At 44.2% G+C, this 16,884-nt stretch overlaps 1 protein-coding gene across 2 annotated transcripts in view; it reads right to left on the bottom strand.

Moving 5' to 3' along the window:
• LOC146173767 (uncharacterized) overlaps nucleotides 1–16,884 on the bottom strand; it is a 180,846-nt gene that overhangs the window by 163,703 nt on the left and 259 nt on the right. Inside the window, exons 2-3 of one of the 2 annotated variants that reach the window (XM_084583392.1) lie at nucleotides 16,767–16,818; nucleotides 8,217–8,296 (exon numbers count right to left, since the gene is read on the bottom strand). In XM_084583392.1, the coding sequence (XP_084439518.1) occupies nucleotides 8,217–8,296; nucleotides 16,767–16,780 (94 nt within the window). In that variant the 5' untranslated portion in view covers nucleotides 16,781–16,818. Of the gene's footprint in view, nucleotides 1–865; nucleotides 1,583–8,216; nucleotides 8,297–16,766; nucleotides 16,819–16,884 lie in introns of those variants that run through there. The other variant, XM_084583391.1, reaches the window with a different exon arrangement.

Here is a 16,884-nt window from a genome sequence, read left to right as displayed (position 1 = left end):
TTCGATTCAAAATTCCATATATCAACAGCACATAGCGCCACATTTTACTGTGTAAATACTGATTTGTTATCTATTTGTTCATTAGGATATATGCAATGTGCACTTTTATTTGCTCGCAATTATCTGCACTTTCTGTTTTGATAATTTGTCGCCGCTCATGTGAATGTGTAATATCTAATAAAACTTTTCCTAGACACTAATATTGGCTTCCCTGTAGGATTAATTTTATTCACAACCCGTCCTATGTAGAACGACTTACAGTCGTACGTATAACTGAAATGTGTATTATGTTGAGACGACGCTGCCGCTTTAAATTAGGCAAATAACAAGAACAGTAGAGATGCGAGGTGTAATAGAGCAGATATAAAATACATTTGAAACAATGTTTAAATTTTCTTGTTTCCAACAATCAAAATAAATTTTTCAAACTGTTTCCTCGTGTTTTTGTGCACATATTACATGCCTCTTGAACATAACCATCGAGGAACTCACTCCTGATTTAACTCGAGGAGAACACGATAAAAATACAGTCACAAACGTTATTAGTGTAACAGTGAGAGGCACTTTACTGGAATGGCATCAACAAGTAAAATACCGCCGCCTTGGCCTAGTGGTTAGGGCGCCCGTCTCGGCTGCGGGAGTTGGTTAGCTCGAAACCCACTGCCGGGCACCCACCGGTAAAAATCGGTACAAGCGTCCCCCGGCCTGGCATCCGGATCTCCAGGGGGAATGCGCTTGGGAGATTATCTTGTTTCGTAATATCTTGCATTATTTTGTTTTCCGAGATTTTTTTTTTTGGCGAATATAGCTGCTTGAAGTCATTTCTCAGATATCTCCTGCGAGCTATATAGCGTTTATTGTGCCTAGACTGACATTGCAAATACATTCCTATAGATTTTAACCCCTTCACCAGACGCGCCTTCAGGATCAAGGGCAGTCTTCGGCTTCACTTGAACTATGTTTGCTAAAAATTGAATGAGCATCCATAGAGAACGTAACGCAGTTGCAACGCTAGCCAAAATATCGTATCATGCCAAACGCAAGCATATCTGTCGCTTTTCTAGACGTGAAAAACGCTTCGGATGCTTGACTGGGAGAGCGGCATTGACTTCTATTTCTCGGAGTGTCCTCCAGGTTGGACCCAACGAGCCGCAGCAGTCAGCCAATACTGGCTGCAAGTGTCTGCAGTGAGTATTGGAGCTTGACCTCCGTGGATTCTGGATGCGGCAAGCATCTGCTTTGCGACGCTGTGCACAGATCGGAAGAAGCCGAAGGCCTTCTGTCGGCCCAGGTTCCTCGAACCATGATGGTAATGTGGCTGTATTGACAGCCGCTTGGAGCACAAGAGATGAAGTTGTGGACATAGTTAACAGCACTTCTTGCTAGCGGAGAACAGACACCATCCCTTTTAATCCTGCTTTGGCGATTGATGTGCTGGGATTCCTTCTGGTAGAGTTTGAAACGAGAGATCACTCCCCAAAGAGTTCGGTTGAAGATATCAGTATTGGGTGTGCGTATACTGGCCCAACCGCTGCTGAATTTGACACTGTATGCGAAGGCACGTGCGCATGGCTGCTGCGTCCTGTAAATATTGAAACCTCATTAGGCAGGTTGAAGGTTTCCGAGTTAAAGCGTCGGTGCGTCGGTGACTAGACTCCAGAGTTTTTACCCTTTAGTGGCCCCACGCATGATTAGGGGCATTTAAATCATCGGCATCAAGGATAGCGTAACCAGAACAATATTGACGGCACTAGGTGAGCCCACCTAAACCATGACAGGGTGCACTGTCAAAGTACCGACGCACCTAACCCGAAACTAGCACGAGCACGCAAATTGTAGGTGTCAATTTTACAATCACCGCCTCTTAATAAGTATTGTAGCATGTATCCATAGGGGGAGAAAACTGAACTAGTAAGGTGAAGGCACAAACAGCAGCCATCCTGGTTTATCACCTCAATGATAAGAGCAGCAACCTGAGATCGCTGATGTTACATAGATACTAAACCGCAGAATATTTGAAACGAGTCCTGGTCTAGTAAAGAAACCTGGCTACGAACTTAGCCCAAAGAAATGTGCTAACATCACGGAACTCATGCACCTTGCTTGCAAGCCGCGACTGTTCCACTAAATCACAAACGTGGGCAGGTTACAGTCTATGGTGGCAGACATTGTGATAAATGTTCTTTGAGTTTTGCAATTAGGTAACTAGCCCGTGTGCAACCAAGCACAGAAGTGATGACGGGTTGGTTGCAGTTTTAGATGCAGACCAATGCTTGTTACTCTAATAGATGCCGTTAGAGGTGTAGGACCTCTGTGCACACTTTCTGCCGCCACAGACCGCTTTGCATTTATACCCGGTCAAATGACATGCATTAATAAGTGTGTGCGCAGAGTACTAAGGTTTCATAGCACCGTTTGCAAATTAATTTTCGTACGCCAAATAATATCAGCTATTTCCTCATGAAGGTTTTTTACTGAGGTATTGCAGACGCAGATGGCTGCGGTGAGTGTAGCGAGTAATGTCGATTTACCTTCCCGGAGGCGCAAATACCACTTTAGCGGTTCAACGATTGTTTGCGTTAATGTCTTCATCTTCTATTAGAGAAGCGAATCGATTTGTAGGGGCAAATATAATCATGAACATGTGGAGTAGCACGGAAAATGTGAACGCTGCATTATTTTTTACTTATTTCACATCATTTAGCAAGAACTTTCACTTACTTCATTACCTGGACTTGCATAGCCCACTGCGAAAACCTTGAAAGGCTTACGGCTTCCACTGTGGCGTAGTTTAGGACACGGTGCACACATATGGTCTTTTTTTAGACACTAGTAGTATTATACTCTTGGGCGGAAGGGCAAGTTTCAAGTACGCCCCCGTTTGAATTGGTATTTAGCTCGCGCCACAGAGTGTTGTGCCTGGCCAAAGCCGCCTAGAAATTCAGCCGGACGCCAAACTTCTTCGGCGAACGCCTCCTTCACAAACTTTGGATACTTCTCTGCAAAGCACCAATGCACTGGAGGCGAGCCGTACCAAAGGGACAGAAGCGACGTGTTTTAACATGCGCTGAACGTCCAGACAGCACGGCGCGCCGTGGCCCTGACGGTGAACCCCTTCTCGCCCCGCGGCATATTTGAAGCGAGAGCGCAGCAAGCTCTCCCATTGGCCCTGCGAAAGTGCTGCCGTCGGATTGGACCATTTTGAGCGTCAACGGTTCTCGGCAACGGAGTCTCAAGTGCTTCCGTTCGAGACCCCGAGTGTGAGTTCGTCACGAGCGTCCATCGGGAGCAGTTCGCCCCCTGACAGTGCGGACGCGGCGGAATCTCCCCGGCCGTCGCTGCGCGAGAACAGTCGCGTATGGCTATGTTAGCTTTCGGCCCCAGAGCCGATCTTGTTGTGTAAATACATGTAAATAGTGTATAAAGCCTTTTCTTCATCTCACCAACGCCGACTCGGATTCATCGCTACCGCCCAGGGAGCTGACAGCCCTCGTTCACGAAACGGGTGACGAGCGCTGCGTTACCAACTCCTTGGCACAACCCTGTTGACGGTGGGCTACTGTGTGATAACCCCACCGCCACAACATTGGTGGCAGTTGCGGGATCCGCTGGCACAACAAGAGACGGGCACCATTACAGCTTGTCCGCGCATGTCCGTGTCCCCTTTCTTGATAATGTTTTGCTAGCACCTCGCACATTTTTTAATTGTTTTATCAACTAGCCGATCGAAACGTGCTTCTTGATTGCCGGGTATAAGTGACCATGGTTTTGGGAATGCGATAGCAGTAAGTGATGAATGTCACGCCAAGAGTTATCCTGTAGTTTTAGGCGGTTCGTTTTGGTCCTAGCCTCCTAGCCTCGCTTTAGCGCGGAGTTTCAGTATGACATTATAAAAGAGAGTCTTCTTACACATCAAATTAGGCCTTTTCCTACTGTCTCGAGTAAGTATGTCCCTGTAGACTTCAATTCAATAAACAAAATACGATAGGAGGAAAATCAAAGAAAAATAAATATTTGTGCGATCAATTTTATAATTTAAACAGGAAGCCTGGGTAGAAACGAAGTCGTGCCCACTGATAGATTAGAATAAGGCCACCGAATCTGACAGGCTGGAAGATATGAATCATGATATGAATATGATATGAATATGATCATGAGTTCAAAAGGCAGGTCTCACACACAAGTAGAACACAGTTTGAAAATGCTGGATATGTAGTATTGAGAAATTAATTCTACCTTAGCTATACTTACTGCCTGAGAATCAGTCTATAATAATACTTGTCTAGCGCAATGAGGCCGAAAGGCATTAAGGGCAAACACGACGCCGACAGTGTAACTTGTGTGCAGGCTAGTTTGCTGCGTTCTTTATGGGCACCTGATCACCTATGCGGCGTCGCATTGAGTAAAAGTAAAGATCAAATAAAACGAGAACAGGATGCAGGAAGCAAACAAAAGAGAGGAGAAAATCAAGGAATGACTAAATTAGTAATAAAATAAATACGTCTAAAATGAGAAAAATAAATGTAACAATTCTTCAATGACGTAAACAAAGTTAAGAAAAATAAATTTATAGAAGTCAATGAAGCAATGAAACGCCGAAGGACCTCATAATGAAAGTATGCACGAATATCGCAATGGTATTCATTTCTGCACGCAAGCAGACTTAAGTGATCCCCTTAAATGTTTTGCATGAATACAGGAAAGAACTTCGGCGAGTACCTGCATTATTCGAAAATTTAGGTAAAGCTCAAAAAAAATATATATATAAAAGAAATCACTGTCTGAAAAATGCATTTACTACCGCTTTTCGTATGCAGCACGTTTGATATTGCTCGCCTTAGCGAAAAAATCAATATAGTTAGGACTGCAAGCAATGAAAGCTTATTAAAAAATTTCCCTTTGTTCTGCTTCATAATTATTTTGCAAGGGAAATTAAACACCATCCAACAAATTTTTTCAGGACATACATTAGGCAGTAATATTTACAATACAAACAACGCTAAAATACCTACCATGACCAAGCTCACAAACTCAACATATGCTCTGGCTTGGAAGAATATGTATTGTGTTTCCTACTTTGCTCCGCGAAATGCAGACATCCTGTTCCTGGTGCTCAGCCCACATGTGTTCCGTGTAAGACACAATGCTTGAGCGTCGACACTTCGCTGTATTGCGGCACATGCAGCTGTGTGCTTCTGTACCCCCAACAAAATTCTCAAAACCTTTCGAGGCTTGCAAGTGAGAAATAGAGCAATTCTTGTACGTTCCATTAGTATGCTAGAAGTTTAGATCGTCACTAAATACTATGAGCGTTTCTTAGAACAGTGACAACATTTTCGACCTTCCGAAGGAAAAACTACTTTGATCTCGAGGTCAAACTTGTCATAAGACATCTTGCTACTTTTATTCAGATTCTCTTCGATGGAACAGGACATTTCTCAATTCATTTGTTCCGAACACTCTGTATAACACTTTGGGACGACTTTTATTTTCTATCCGTAGTAAACTTGCGAAACAGTTTGATGAATATATAATATGGAAAGCCTCGGCAATGATACTGAGCAGCATTTTGATACTATATGTTGTTATCCGGTCGCATTATATTCCCTGTTTGTGCCCATTTCTTCTTCATATCAAGTATAATGCCATTTTCACGAGTATCTTCCATAATCTGTTCTCTTAGGTGGCACATACATTTCCTCATTCAATAGCTCTACGTTTTCCTCAACTTAAATTTAAACTCTTTCGTCCGTTTTTGCGTTTCTGCCGCACAGATGAGTACTGCTAATGTTCAGCTTTTTTATACTTTCCTCTTGAAGGATAGGGGGCAATGGCAATATGATTCATCTATTTATCTCCTTTTTTGTGTAACTGGTGCGTATTCGCTTAGAAGACAGGTGAAAATACAGTTGACATCTGCCTTATTACACCCATACAATATTTTCTTTCGCCAACAGAGGGTTTCTTCGCAGCAAGAGAAACGCAATAGCCTCCCGGTAAAAAACTTCAGAAATGCTTCTGGGAGAGATTAGAATATCATTTAGGGTAATAATCGCGGCATTCTGTCCACGAATCTAACTTCAGGTCGTGCTGTTTCAAGCCAGCGCTGCATTTTGGGTCTTTTTTTTTTCTTCGTGTGCACTCGTTCTCTCGGCCCTCACATACGGTATTATACAGATAGAATGATATAGTGCGAAGCCATGTCATAAACATAGCCGAGTCAGTGGCATTGTAACGGAAACTTTCAAGGATGTCACTTCCGCTGAATGATTTGTTAACGTAGTGCTCCTGTAAGAGAATGTGCTTGGGAACCGGAGCGGCAGCTAACAAGACGTTCACCTTTTGTGGCAGTGGCGTTTTCGAGCAAATATCCGATATAAGATTCGATATCTTAGTAAAAAAAAAAGTAGAAACCTGAGCAGCATGCCGTAAACTGCTTTACAATGTATTTATAATACTTCGGGACAAGAACAATCTGTTGTTAATATATTGGCATTGACATCGCAGCATCGCACCTTATTTTCCATTTGTCAGACAGCACGGCAGGTTTTGCGCTAAAGGGACGCATTCACTCCGAGCTTTTACGCAGTAAAACTTAAGAGGAAACATTTATTCCTGTCAAAAGTCACCTGCGTAAGCATTGGAATAACTTGAATGCACGAGCGGGCTTTTACGTGCTTTTTTCTTTTCCCCCATCACATTTTGAAAAAGTCTATGATGGCTGAAAGCATGCCTGTCGCTCTTCGTAGAGGAAAGTTCAACTAATGTACATGTTTTTACATAGTGAACCAACGCTTTTCTAATTCCATTGTAGGCGCATTAGTTGCATGACACAAAACCAGATATTTAATTGAAAGCCTAATCAGTGGCCGGCGTATGCCATTGTGTATATTTAGGCTAACTCCACAAGATCAAAAGTCTAAATGTTTACCTAAATTCCCATAAAACCTTTTATCAGCTAAGCAAAGTTTGTAATGCAATAAAGAAATAAATATATGAATAAGATCATGTGACCTCATGTACAATTTAACTTTAAAGCAGTTACCCACGCTTCCCTAAGATCAGCTTTCATGTAAAATAAAACATAGCTGTGAAAGCAAGAAATTTTGGAGGAAAGTATATCCTTTTTTAGACACTGTAGCAAAGCTGCAACACTAAATATCGTCGACATCGAACTAAGTGTACGCGTGTATCTTGGAAGTAATTTCAATAATATATTTTTTCGGTGCTGTTTAGTTAGAGGTCATATGCACCACAAAACCGGTAATTAGTATTTCGGAAAAATGATTGCCTTCACCTTCCTTTTTGCTCTCGTGGTACAGAGGTTAGGATGCTTGACAGCAGTTCTGACGAATGCGGGATCCAATCTCGGTTGCGACCACCGCTATTCCGTCGAGCCGGAAAGGCGCCTCTATGTTGCGCGATATTCAATAAGTTGAGGACCCCAGCGTGCCAAAGTTTCAGCAGCCATCCACTACTGCGCCTCTCATAGCGCTCGTCGCTTTGAAACTTGAAGCTCGACAAACCAAAATATGTTTTGCGTGCGAGAATTGTGTGAGCCGCTCAACAGTTACGCCTGCAGCATATATGCACACACACACAAACACACAGACAGAGATACACACACAAAAATATGTGTGTATTTGTGTTTGTGCGCTACCTTCTTACTAGCTTTAATTAGTTGCTCTAAAACCTCCCTAAAATATATGTGTATGCACAGACACACACACCAAGGCACAGTCACAGACCGAGGCACGCATACACAAACACACATATGTATGTGTGTGTGTGTGTTTGTGTGCCTCGGTTTGTGACTGTCTTTGTGTATACATATATCTTTTAGGGTGTCTTTAGGGCAACTAACTAAAGTTGGTAAGAAAGTGGAATGGAAAACATTGAAAAAGATACTATAATTATCGAGCTTTCCGTGGTAACCTGGTCATAATAAACATCGTGATACGTTCGAAGCGTTCAATAACTATAATAAATATTTCGAACTCACTCCGTGAAATGTCTACATACTGCATGTGTATTGTGCAAGGCTTAACGGCTAGGGCTCTGCTCTCAGAGCCGAAAGCCAAGCCGTTAGCTCGATCCACATTCGTGGCAGCGACCAATGACTCGCCAGAACATCGCCAGTTCGGCCGTCACAAGCTGCCTCAGCTATAGAGCGGGAGTGGCGGGATCTCCTCAATCACATATAGAGCGAAACTTACGGGATCTCCCCGCTTCACCGAGCTCGCTCCGACATGAATCTCCGGGCAGCGACTGGCAAGCACTCATTCCTGGGGATGGGCTGCAGCGAAAATAGCCGAGAGAATAAAAAGGCAGACTGCGGCACGCAAGCGGCAGTGCACCCTGGGAAGATTCAGTCTTCCATGCCGCTCTCGCGGCTGCTCGTTCTGGGAAAAAAGCCGCGAGAATTGAATTTCGCAACAGACTGTGCGTTAATTAAATATTGTTTTCGCCATTGAGCAAACCATGATCTGGCTTAGTATTTCACACTATATAACCCTTGCTTCGACCTACTATATCTGGAATACATGTTTGTTTTTATCTTTGTGGTCTATTATCACAGTGTTTGTTCATCATCGGTTTTTTCTAGTTTTTACCGAGGCGTCTTTTATCACTCTAATGTCGTGGCGGTTTTTGTGTTCGAATATTATGCAGCGTTATTTGGCTACTAGCTTTAAATATCCCCTTATTTGCAAATGAAAACAGTGACTTTCGTGAACTTATTATTCAATCACACACCGACACACGTACTTCACGTTTTGACCAGCCTAACTTTTCACTGTGTTCTCAAACCTTATAGAGGGCAGACGGCTAACCGTAAACCGGATCCCGCTCCTCTGTTAACCGTAAAGGTGGAGGCTTGTGACGGAATTGGAGTCCGCGACAGGATTGGTCAACCAAGTGTCGATGACAGAGGAATAAGTAGGTGCAAAATTTGTTTTAATGTTGTGTCCTAGCACTGCATAGCGCTTCCCACCTACGATGGCCGAATCAGTTAAAACGAATCTTTGAGTATGGTTGAACTTTAGGCTTTGAGGGTCAAGATCTGCTGTATGTGTAGACCAAGAGCGAGCTCGTCGGAGAGAACTCATCGAGGAACGTCCGCGTTGAAAAGAGGAAGCAGAACTAGACACTAAAGTCCGGTAGGCGGAGATGGAGAAAGAAAACGTGTTACTGATGCTCCGACGAGACCTACAGAATAGTCCGGCAACTGATACTAACTGCACCGAATAGACAAGGTCAAAAACGGGGGAGGAACAAATTCCTCGGACCGAATTCATAAGCACGCTCAATCTATCCCGGTTTTTAATGAGGGCAGGGGAGACCTTGACGTTTACATCGTGCATTTTAAGGGCACCACTGAGAGTCAGAGTTGGCCTCGGGACCAGTGGGCTACATCCATCAGTCTGTGTTTAAGCGACGAAGCGCTCTGCGTTTTAGTCGCGTGTCTGCGTCCGAGTGCTTGAACTGCAGTAATATCCGTCAGGGACTCATGATCAGCTTCCGTATGACAGAGGAATGGTTAAGAGAAAAATTCAGGTCTGCTAGCCCCCGAAACTAGGAAACGTACAGAACTTCCTGAACAGATGGATCGAGTGGCAGGACACACAGAGTATGCAGATCTCTTTCACCTGATTCTAAGGGAACAGTTCTTGTCTAACGGCACCATTCTTCTACAGATATTCTTGAAAGAAAAGAGGCACACATCATTCGCGGAAACAGTAGCAAGGGCAGAAAGGTATGTGGCTCATGGCTGGTCGAACTTCGGAAAGCGAAGCACCCGAAAGACAAGGCAAAAAACGCTATCTCAAAGGCTACCGAGAGAAAGGGAACGCTGCTTCATTCATCGGATGCGAAGAGCAGTCATTAAAGGAAATGTTTTAGGTGCGCGCACACGGGACACCGCCCCGAAAATTGCTAGGCCAATACATCCGACGGATCTGGACCGCCCAAGAAATGCCACGACTGAGGCAAGCCAGGTCATCCAAACCGGAGATGCTGGGCAAATGTGGCCTCAAAACAAAGACCAAAATCGGAAGTCCGCTTCAATATCCATTCAGAATGGATGCCTTGAACTTGCAGACGAAAAGAAGATCCCCGTTATCAGCGCTGGTTTCACTAATAAAGAGTTCGCAGTCAAGGAATGCTTGCCTGCCTGTCGTGGCCGGCATGATTGGGCGCCGGACAGTTCGAGTCCTGGGAGACACAGACTTAAACACGGTGGTGGTGAGGCAGGACTTGGTACGGAGGGAAGATATATACTGATAGAAATGGTCCAGGTTACTTACTTGGCCGCTCGGTCCTAATGCTACCAGAAGCTTGGATTGATGTCGACACCCCGTACTTTAAGTGTCGACTTCGCGCTAAGTGCATGGAAAACCCCATATAAGATTGGTGCTGGGAAATGCGGAAGGCTCTAGGCGAGCAGACGATTCCGATCCAAAATGGCACAAGACAACAGAAAGATGCCACTGAAGCTTTCCCGTTAGAGATTAGAGCACAGGCATGCAAGGATATAACGCTGAAAAAGCTTAAAGTCCTGTAAACCCTCCCTTGTGTAGGCCGCGAGGAGTTGGTTCAAGAGCAAGGGAATGTCGTGATTCTATTCTCGTGCTTCGATCGCGTGGGCGCCGCAAGTGAATGTGAGTTTTTAACAGCGTCCTTCAGAGGAAATACGTCGCCGAGTCCGGCGTAGAGTACACTCCAATTATGCCCTAAAGTACACATCAGCTATTCTTAAGCTGGTACATGATGGATTGATGGGAGGCCACCAAGGCGCGAAGAAAACTTCTGAATCTTCAGGAAGAACTCTTCTGGCCCGCAATGCAGGCTGATGCCAAGTGGCTGAGGCTAAGTAGGCTTGCTATGCATGGGCGTAACTTTGTGGGAGCTAGAACTAGTTGGGATATGGAAAAAAGAGTGGCACCATCAGATAGGACATAAAGAATAGGTTTTCAAGTGACAAATGGGTTGATTGGACAATTATTAATTCGAATAAATGCAATTAGTTGCGTAATTAGGAGCCGAGATGGCCGGAAGTTAACTTCTGGTTTTATGTCTCAGCTTCCGGTCATGTGTCTGTGCAGAAATGCAAACAACAGTGTTGCTGCTGCACACGTTACACCGCGCGCCCCTTGTCAAACACAACCAGCCTTCCAATGAACGGATCAGTTCACCGGTGGTCAATAATTGATTTACACGAAAAGAAAGGCGCAGTATCTATCACTCGTTGAATCCCGCTGATACACCTCGCGGACAGCACAGCCTCGCTTAGGCTTACGTATTTTCTCCAGTGCTGATTCTGCACTGATCTTGGAGATTGGAAAATTGTTTTTTCAAGAAACCGGCCCAAGATCGGATATAAGCGTGCGGCCTGCTATCGCCGGTGCTGACAAAACCAGAAGATATGCCCGCTCCGGCCACAGTTGTAAAACACCGACGACTCGCTAGAATTGTAGGTGCTAGAGCTGGGGATATTCGACAGGGATTGTCCGATGGTAAAAGCTGCGTGACACCCTCGCGTGCAGAAAAAACGGGTGCTCCAAGCGGCCGGTACAGGTTCATTTTCTTAGAAGTAGCACGAAATTTTGATGTTCGGCCTACTGGGGCCGAACCGAGCATTTAGACCCAACAAGTCCTGTGGCGGTACCTTGCAGGTGCTTGGCCGGCTCTTCGTTCGCACCTCTGCGGTTAAGTAAGACGACCTCGTTTTGGATAGTGTATTCAATGCTTGCCACTCTTGCAACTGTTAAAATGTTCTGCGTTTTTAATGCTTCAAACATGCTACAGTTCTGGATAATGTCTCAGGTACCGGCGTGGGTTTACTTTGTTATCGGAAAGTAATGAACATCTTCCGCGACCAGTTTTAAAAGATAGCTAACCTCGTGTTCTTTGGAAATGCGCTATTTACTCTTCAACAATTCATCCCATGCAGAGAAAATTTACGTCTTGGTTCTCGAACCACAGCAGCGCTCTGCCAGCCAGAAAGAAGACAATATTTGCGCGTTGCAGGGGCGAATACCAGTGGTTTTACTTTTAGACTTGTTGGTAATGTATCAGCCGGTATTTTAGATCCTCATTGCTGGGACCGGAAAATGTTTGGGCTCACGCTGATGCTGGCAGGCTGTGACTTGTTTTTAATGTTTGCGGCTTGGGGTAGAACCCATCCTTCTCCATCGTGGCTCGCCACGGCTGCTTGGTAAGGCGGGAGCCCGGTCAAGACTTTCTTTTTTCAATGTTCTTCACTGTCCAGGAAAACCCCGCACCTCTACAAAGCTGTAATGGGGACGGTTTTGTTATTTGCAAGGTGCAGTCATAACTGGGCTTGTCTCAGTCACAGTTCACGCACTGCCAGCTCGTCCATCTCTTCCGCATGTACAATGTTGCGCTGCGCAGCATAATTGGCTTAAAACTAAGGTTTCTGTCTCTGCAGTGGGGACGGAGTGTCGCACTTCTCAGTTATGCAGCTGTGCAGCATAAGAAAGTTCAAGAGAAAGCGTAACTGGTTATTGCTCATTGTCAAGATAGGGGAAAGGAGGTTCGGGGACGAAAGGCTACTACAAATGTCTCTCCGCACTCGCAGTTAGCAGTTTTGGTGGGGAGAGGGCCTAACACCTCTACCCGAGTGTTAAATCTAATGCAGGACCAGGTGGCTAACCGGCGATAGGTCCACGCCTGATCAGCCGCCAATCGGGGGCGCGACACAGCAGTCGGGAACGTTGGGATAGGAATTTGATTGCTAAAATAATTGGCACATTTAAAACTATTATATTCTAATTTAAAACAGAGCAGGTGGCAGTAAATAAATAAAGTTTGACAAACATGAACAGCATATTAAAATACAGTTGAAGCGAATTCAATAGAGAACCATATGGAAGAGAGGAATTAGAGAAAGAGTTCACAAGACAAAACAGTAGCGAGTGCGCAGCTGTTCGGAGCGGTAGGATCAGATCCTAGGATGAGAGCCGTGCTGCCGCCCTAGGATCGACTGAGGGATTTCTCTCTGGGCCGGACACTTTGCGACGAGCAGACGCTCCCTCGCTACACACTATACGCACGCACGATTAGCAAGTACAAGAAGACTGAAATGGGGCGAGTTTTTAGGTGTTAGGAATGGTATAGGGTCCGATCCGAAGTGGGCGCCGAGCCGCCGGTGCCTGTTCACCTGAGTGATTCCTCCCTGTGCGGACAATTTGCTCAAGCCGGCACTCCCTGTTTTTGGGGGGTTGGTGTGGCTAGCAGACATTTGGCAGAGAGGTGTACTCTACCTCTAGATGTGTTCGTAAATGCAATGCGAACACACACCTGAATCAGCAAGTGAATGTTCAAAGCCAAGTGAGCAAACTCACAGATTAGAAGGTTTGCGCAAAAGTCTTCTGCTTGCCTTAAAATTTGATAATTTTCCATAACTCATCGTAAGACTTTAGGCCAATTCCCCGGCGGCATAGAAGTTTGCTTCACGCTATGCAGCTCTTCATAATTATACCAAGATGCGGACACACAAGGAGCGTGCGATTGAAAGTTCCCAAGATGGCCGACCACAAGGACAGTATCAACTTTGTGCTCAGGATCTGCAGTAGAGGGAGATGAAGAAAGTTCTGCTTGAAGCGTCCTTTAATATCCTGGGCCGCAGAAATACACGCCAGCGTACCAAAACTTCCGCAAAGAACCACCATGAATCCCGTGCTAGCGACACTAAGGTAGAGTGGTATAAAAAAGCCTTAGACCGAAGCAGGATAACCCAGCCTGAGAAGCTGGCGCCATAACCGCGCGACAAAAAATAGCCGATCCGGTCCAGACTGTTGCTCATAGTGCGTATATGACGGCAGCGACGACTCCAGTACGAGACAATCCGGCTAGACACCTGCGCCGAGATATCCCAACGATTAACGTACCCCTCCGCCGACGAAACGCTTTCGTCAAAATGCAAAAATCAAAATGCAAAAAGCCCATGTGCTGTGCGTTATCAGCGCACGTTGAATTAGTAGTCATCAAATATTTTTTCTTCTCTGTTTTTGCATTGACGCTGAAAACATTATAGAGGATACCAGCATTTCCGTGGATCACGCAAAAAAGTGGAAGATAATTGATTACGATACTTCTGAGTTAAATGTCGGCTTAGTTTCCAATTACTTAAAAACATTTCATGCTTCTAAGGATACAACAACAAATATGCGGGGGCGTACAGTGATTATCGACATTACTTGATTTCAACGCGCCCCATATCTAACTGGTGGCCGTTGTTACGTAATTTTGCTTTGTACTGAATTGTAACAGGCTTAATTAAAGTTCGTCGACTCAACTTTTATAAAAAACTTGAGCCTAAAAATGCAATACATACGGTGTTTTGTCAGAATTGAAACATATATGATGTGAGATGTTTTTCTTTGACTTTTTGGAACCAAGTTCGAAAGGCTTTGGTTGACGATTATGTAATAGCTGCCGTATCAAGCCCGCCATGTCAGGCCACTTGGGAAGTCAGAGTGCAGAAGCGAATGTGGTTACTGCCATTGATTACTTGTATTACTTGTTTTAAGCCAATAAGATCACAAAATGGCAGAGAGAGTCAAATTTTTGTGTTTACCCACATCTGACTCCCTTTTATAAAGAGTGCGCTGTAGAATAGATATATCAGGTGATGCACATTAGAAGGCAGTTCACTGTACTGACAGTGCACAATTTGCTTTTTTAGAAAATGCGCATTCACGTGTTTTAACACGCAAAGACTGAGAAAACGAAACCAGGAACTAAATACAAAAAGAGCACAAACGATTTTACATCTCAGTAAGAGTTTACAGAACGTGCTGTACACTATGCGGCTGCCGCACAAGTGCGCAGTGAAATACTCATTAAAAATCTGTGACACTTGTATGCTGAGACAAATTTAGTGGTTGGCACGTGCATTGTTGGCATGCATGCAATTATTATTTATTACAAGTTCCTGCAGCACCTATTTCTCCTTACTGTAAGGGGATTAATACATAATTTTAATTATCAAATCAGTTGTAGGAACGCATCGGCATTGTAAGAGTATATGTAAAAGATTTAAGCTTTCTTTAAGGGAATGATAGTATGACGTGCTTTTGTTCCCAGCAAATATTAATAACAGTAATAGAAAATGACTACGGCAAAGAAATGTGCAGGGACGGAATATTCAGGGCTCAAAAGGTTCAAATGAACCTGGCCCTCCGTTCTCGGGGGCTCCCGAAAGGTGAAAAAAAATGGTAGATTGCAAGTTTGGTCCCCAACAAATAGTCAAATCAATTTCAGATTTCACTATGATTCTAATGAGACATTTTGTACTGCAATGTGGAATGTTTCAGTACCTGTTGGTCGTATCGCATGCTTAATCCCGAAGCCCGCCTCATACTTCTCCACTCAAATATCAAAGCTTTGTACTCGCACAAATGGATGAAACAATCCTAGATAGACTTACTGGTTCTGACTGGTTTGAGTTGGTTTGAGCTGGTTTGAGCTGATTCCAGCTGCTACTCAACTGGCATTAACTGCTTTCAGATCCCTATCAGCTCGAAGTCAGCGGGCCACTTGGTGGCCGTGTGAAATAAACGAGTCCTACCACTCTTTCATTTTCAGTGCTGGCTAATACTAGCTAGTTAACAAGCTTAAACCTGTCATTACTGCGGTTGATGCCAGTGGGGTGTTTGAATAAACTGAGCTCAAGCAGTAAATTCTGTGGCTAAAGCAATAGATTATTAGTTCAAGGTCATGGTTGCGCATATGTGACAGCTGCATCAGCAGTTGCTGCTGTTATAGTGGAGACGCGAGCTTTTCGGGCTGATCCCCATTAAAGATTTCGTGAAGGAACTTTCCCAGACAAACATTCGAAACGCTCATGAAAGTAAATGCCTTTATTAGTTTGTTTGAAAGTAGAATGAAAATGAAAACATGTTATACGAAGACACGCCCTATTTAAATGTTGAGCTCTTGCGAAATATCTAAACATATACTTTCTTAACTGTGTAAATATGTAATATTTTTGTAAAAAAATTAGAAGGGTGCAAAACTTTGTATTGTAGACTCACTAGTACGGCTTAAGTGTTCACCCTGTTTTTAAAAAAAAAAACGTATGTACGCGAACCATAATCGGCATGGAGAACCAGCTACCATTAACACTGTCCTATATGCACATAAAGCCGAAGTTTAAGTGTCAACCGTATTTCCAGTGCGACCTTATTGTTTTCCGACTGCTGTGGCCGGCGGCTGCTTCAACCTCTGGATGAAACTAGCCGCATACTCTATCACGTAAAGTATAAATTATTCTAATAAGGGAGTAATTACTAATTGTCCTCCACCCAAGCGCAGCCACACGGCTACAAAGAAAAGCTATACAGCTTCCTCAGAAACTTCGTAGTTAAAGAAAAATTCGTCCGCTAGGACCCGAGCATTCAGGCCTTAGCCACGAGTGGACCGCTAAGATCGCCGCCAGCCATGGACTGGAAGCCATCTAAAACTAGGCGTCTGCATCTGCATTTTGACGAAATAATTTTTTTCTAATACAAAATCTACAGTTGCCACCATTTTGAAAACATTTAGCTCCCCGCATTATGATGGCATTTAGAGTATACAATTTGATGTACTTTAAGTAAACATATAAACCATAACATCGCACTTTCTGTAGAAACACTGCCTTAGTCGCGCTTTTATTCGTTTTGCTGAATGAATTCAAAAGACTATAAGGTATACGGTAGTGTACGGTAAGCATTTACGAAGAGCGTGTGAGCAAGACTCACCTCTGTGGCACCATTGCTCTACTTCGTCTGTGCGCACACGTAGCCGATCATCCTAGGTTATAGAATTGGCCAAGAAAATAAAGAGATTTAGATTAGGGGCACCCAGTCGGTTAGGGTA

This window comes from Amblyomma maculatum, chromosome 11 (genome assembly GCF_055883805.1).
Source record: "Amblyomma maculatum isolate TAMU_Amacu chromosome 11, ASM5588380v1, whole genome shotgun sequence".
NCBI lineage: Eukaryota > Metazoa > Arthropoda > Arachnida > Ixodida > Ixodidae > Amblyomma > Amblyomma maculatum.
The sequence above is the reverse complement of the archived record's forward strand: the minus strand, read 5'-3'. Positions and strand labels throughout refer to the sequence as shown.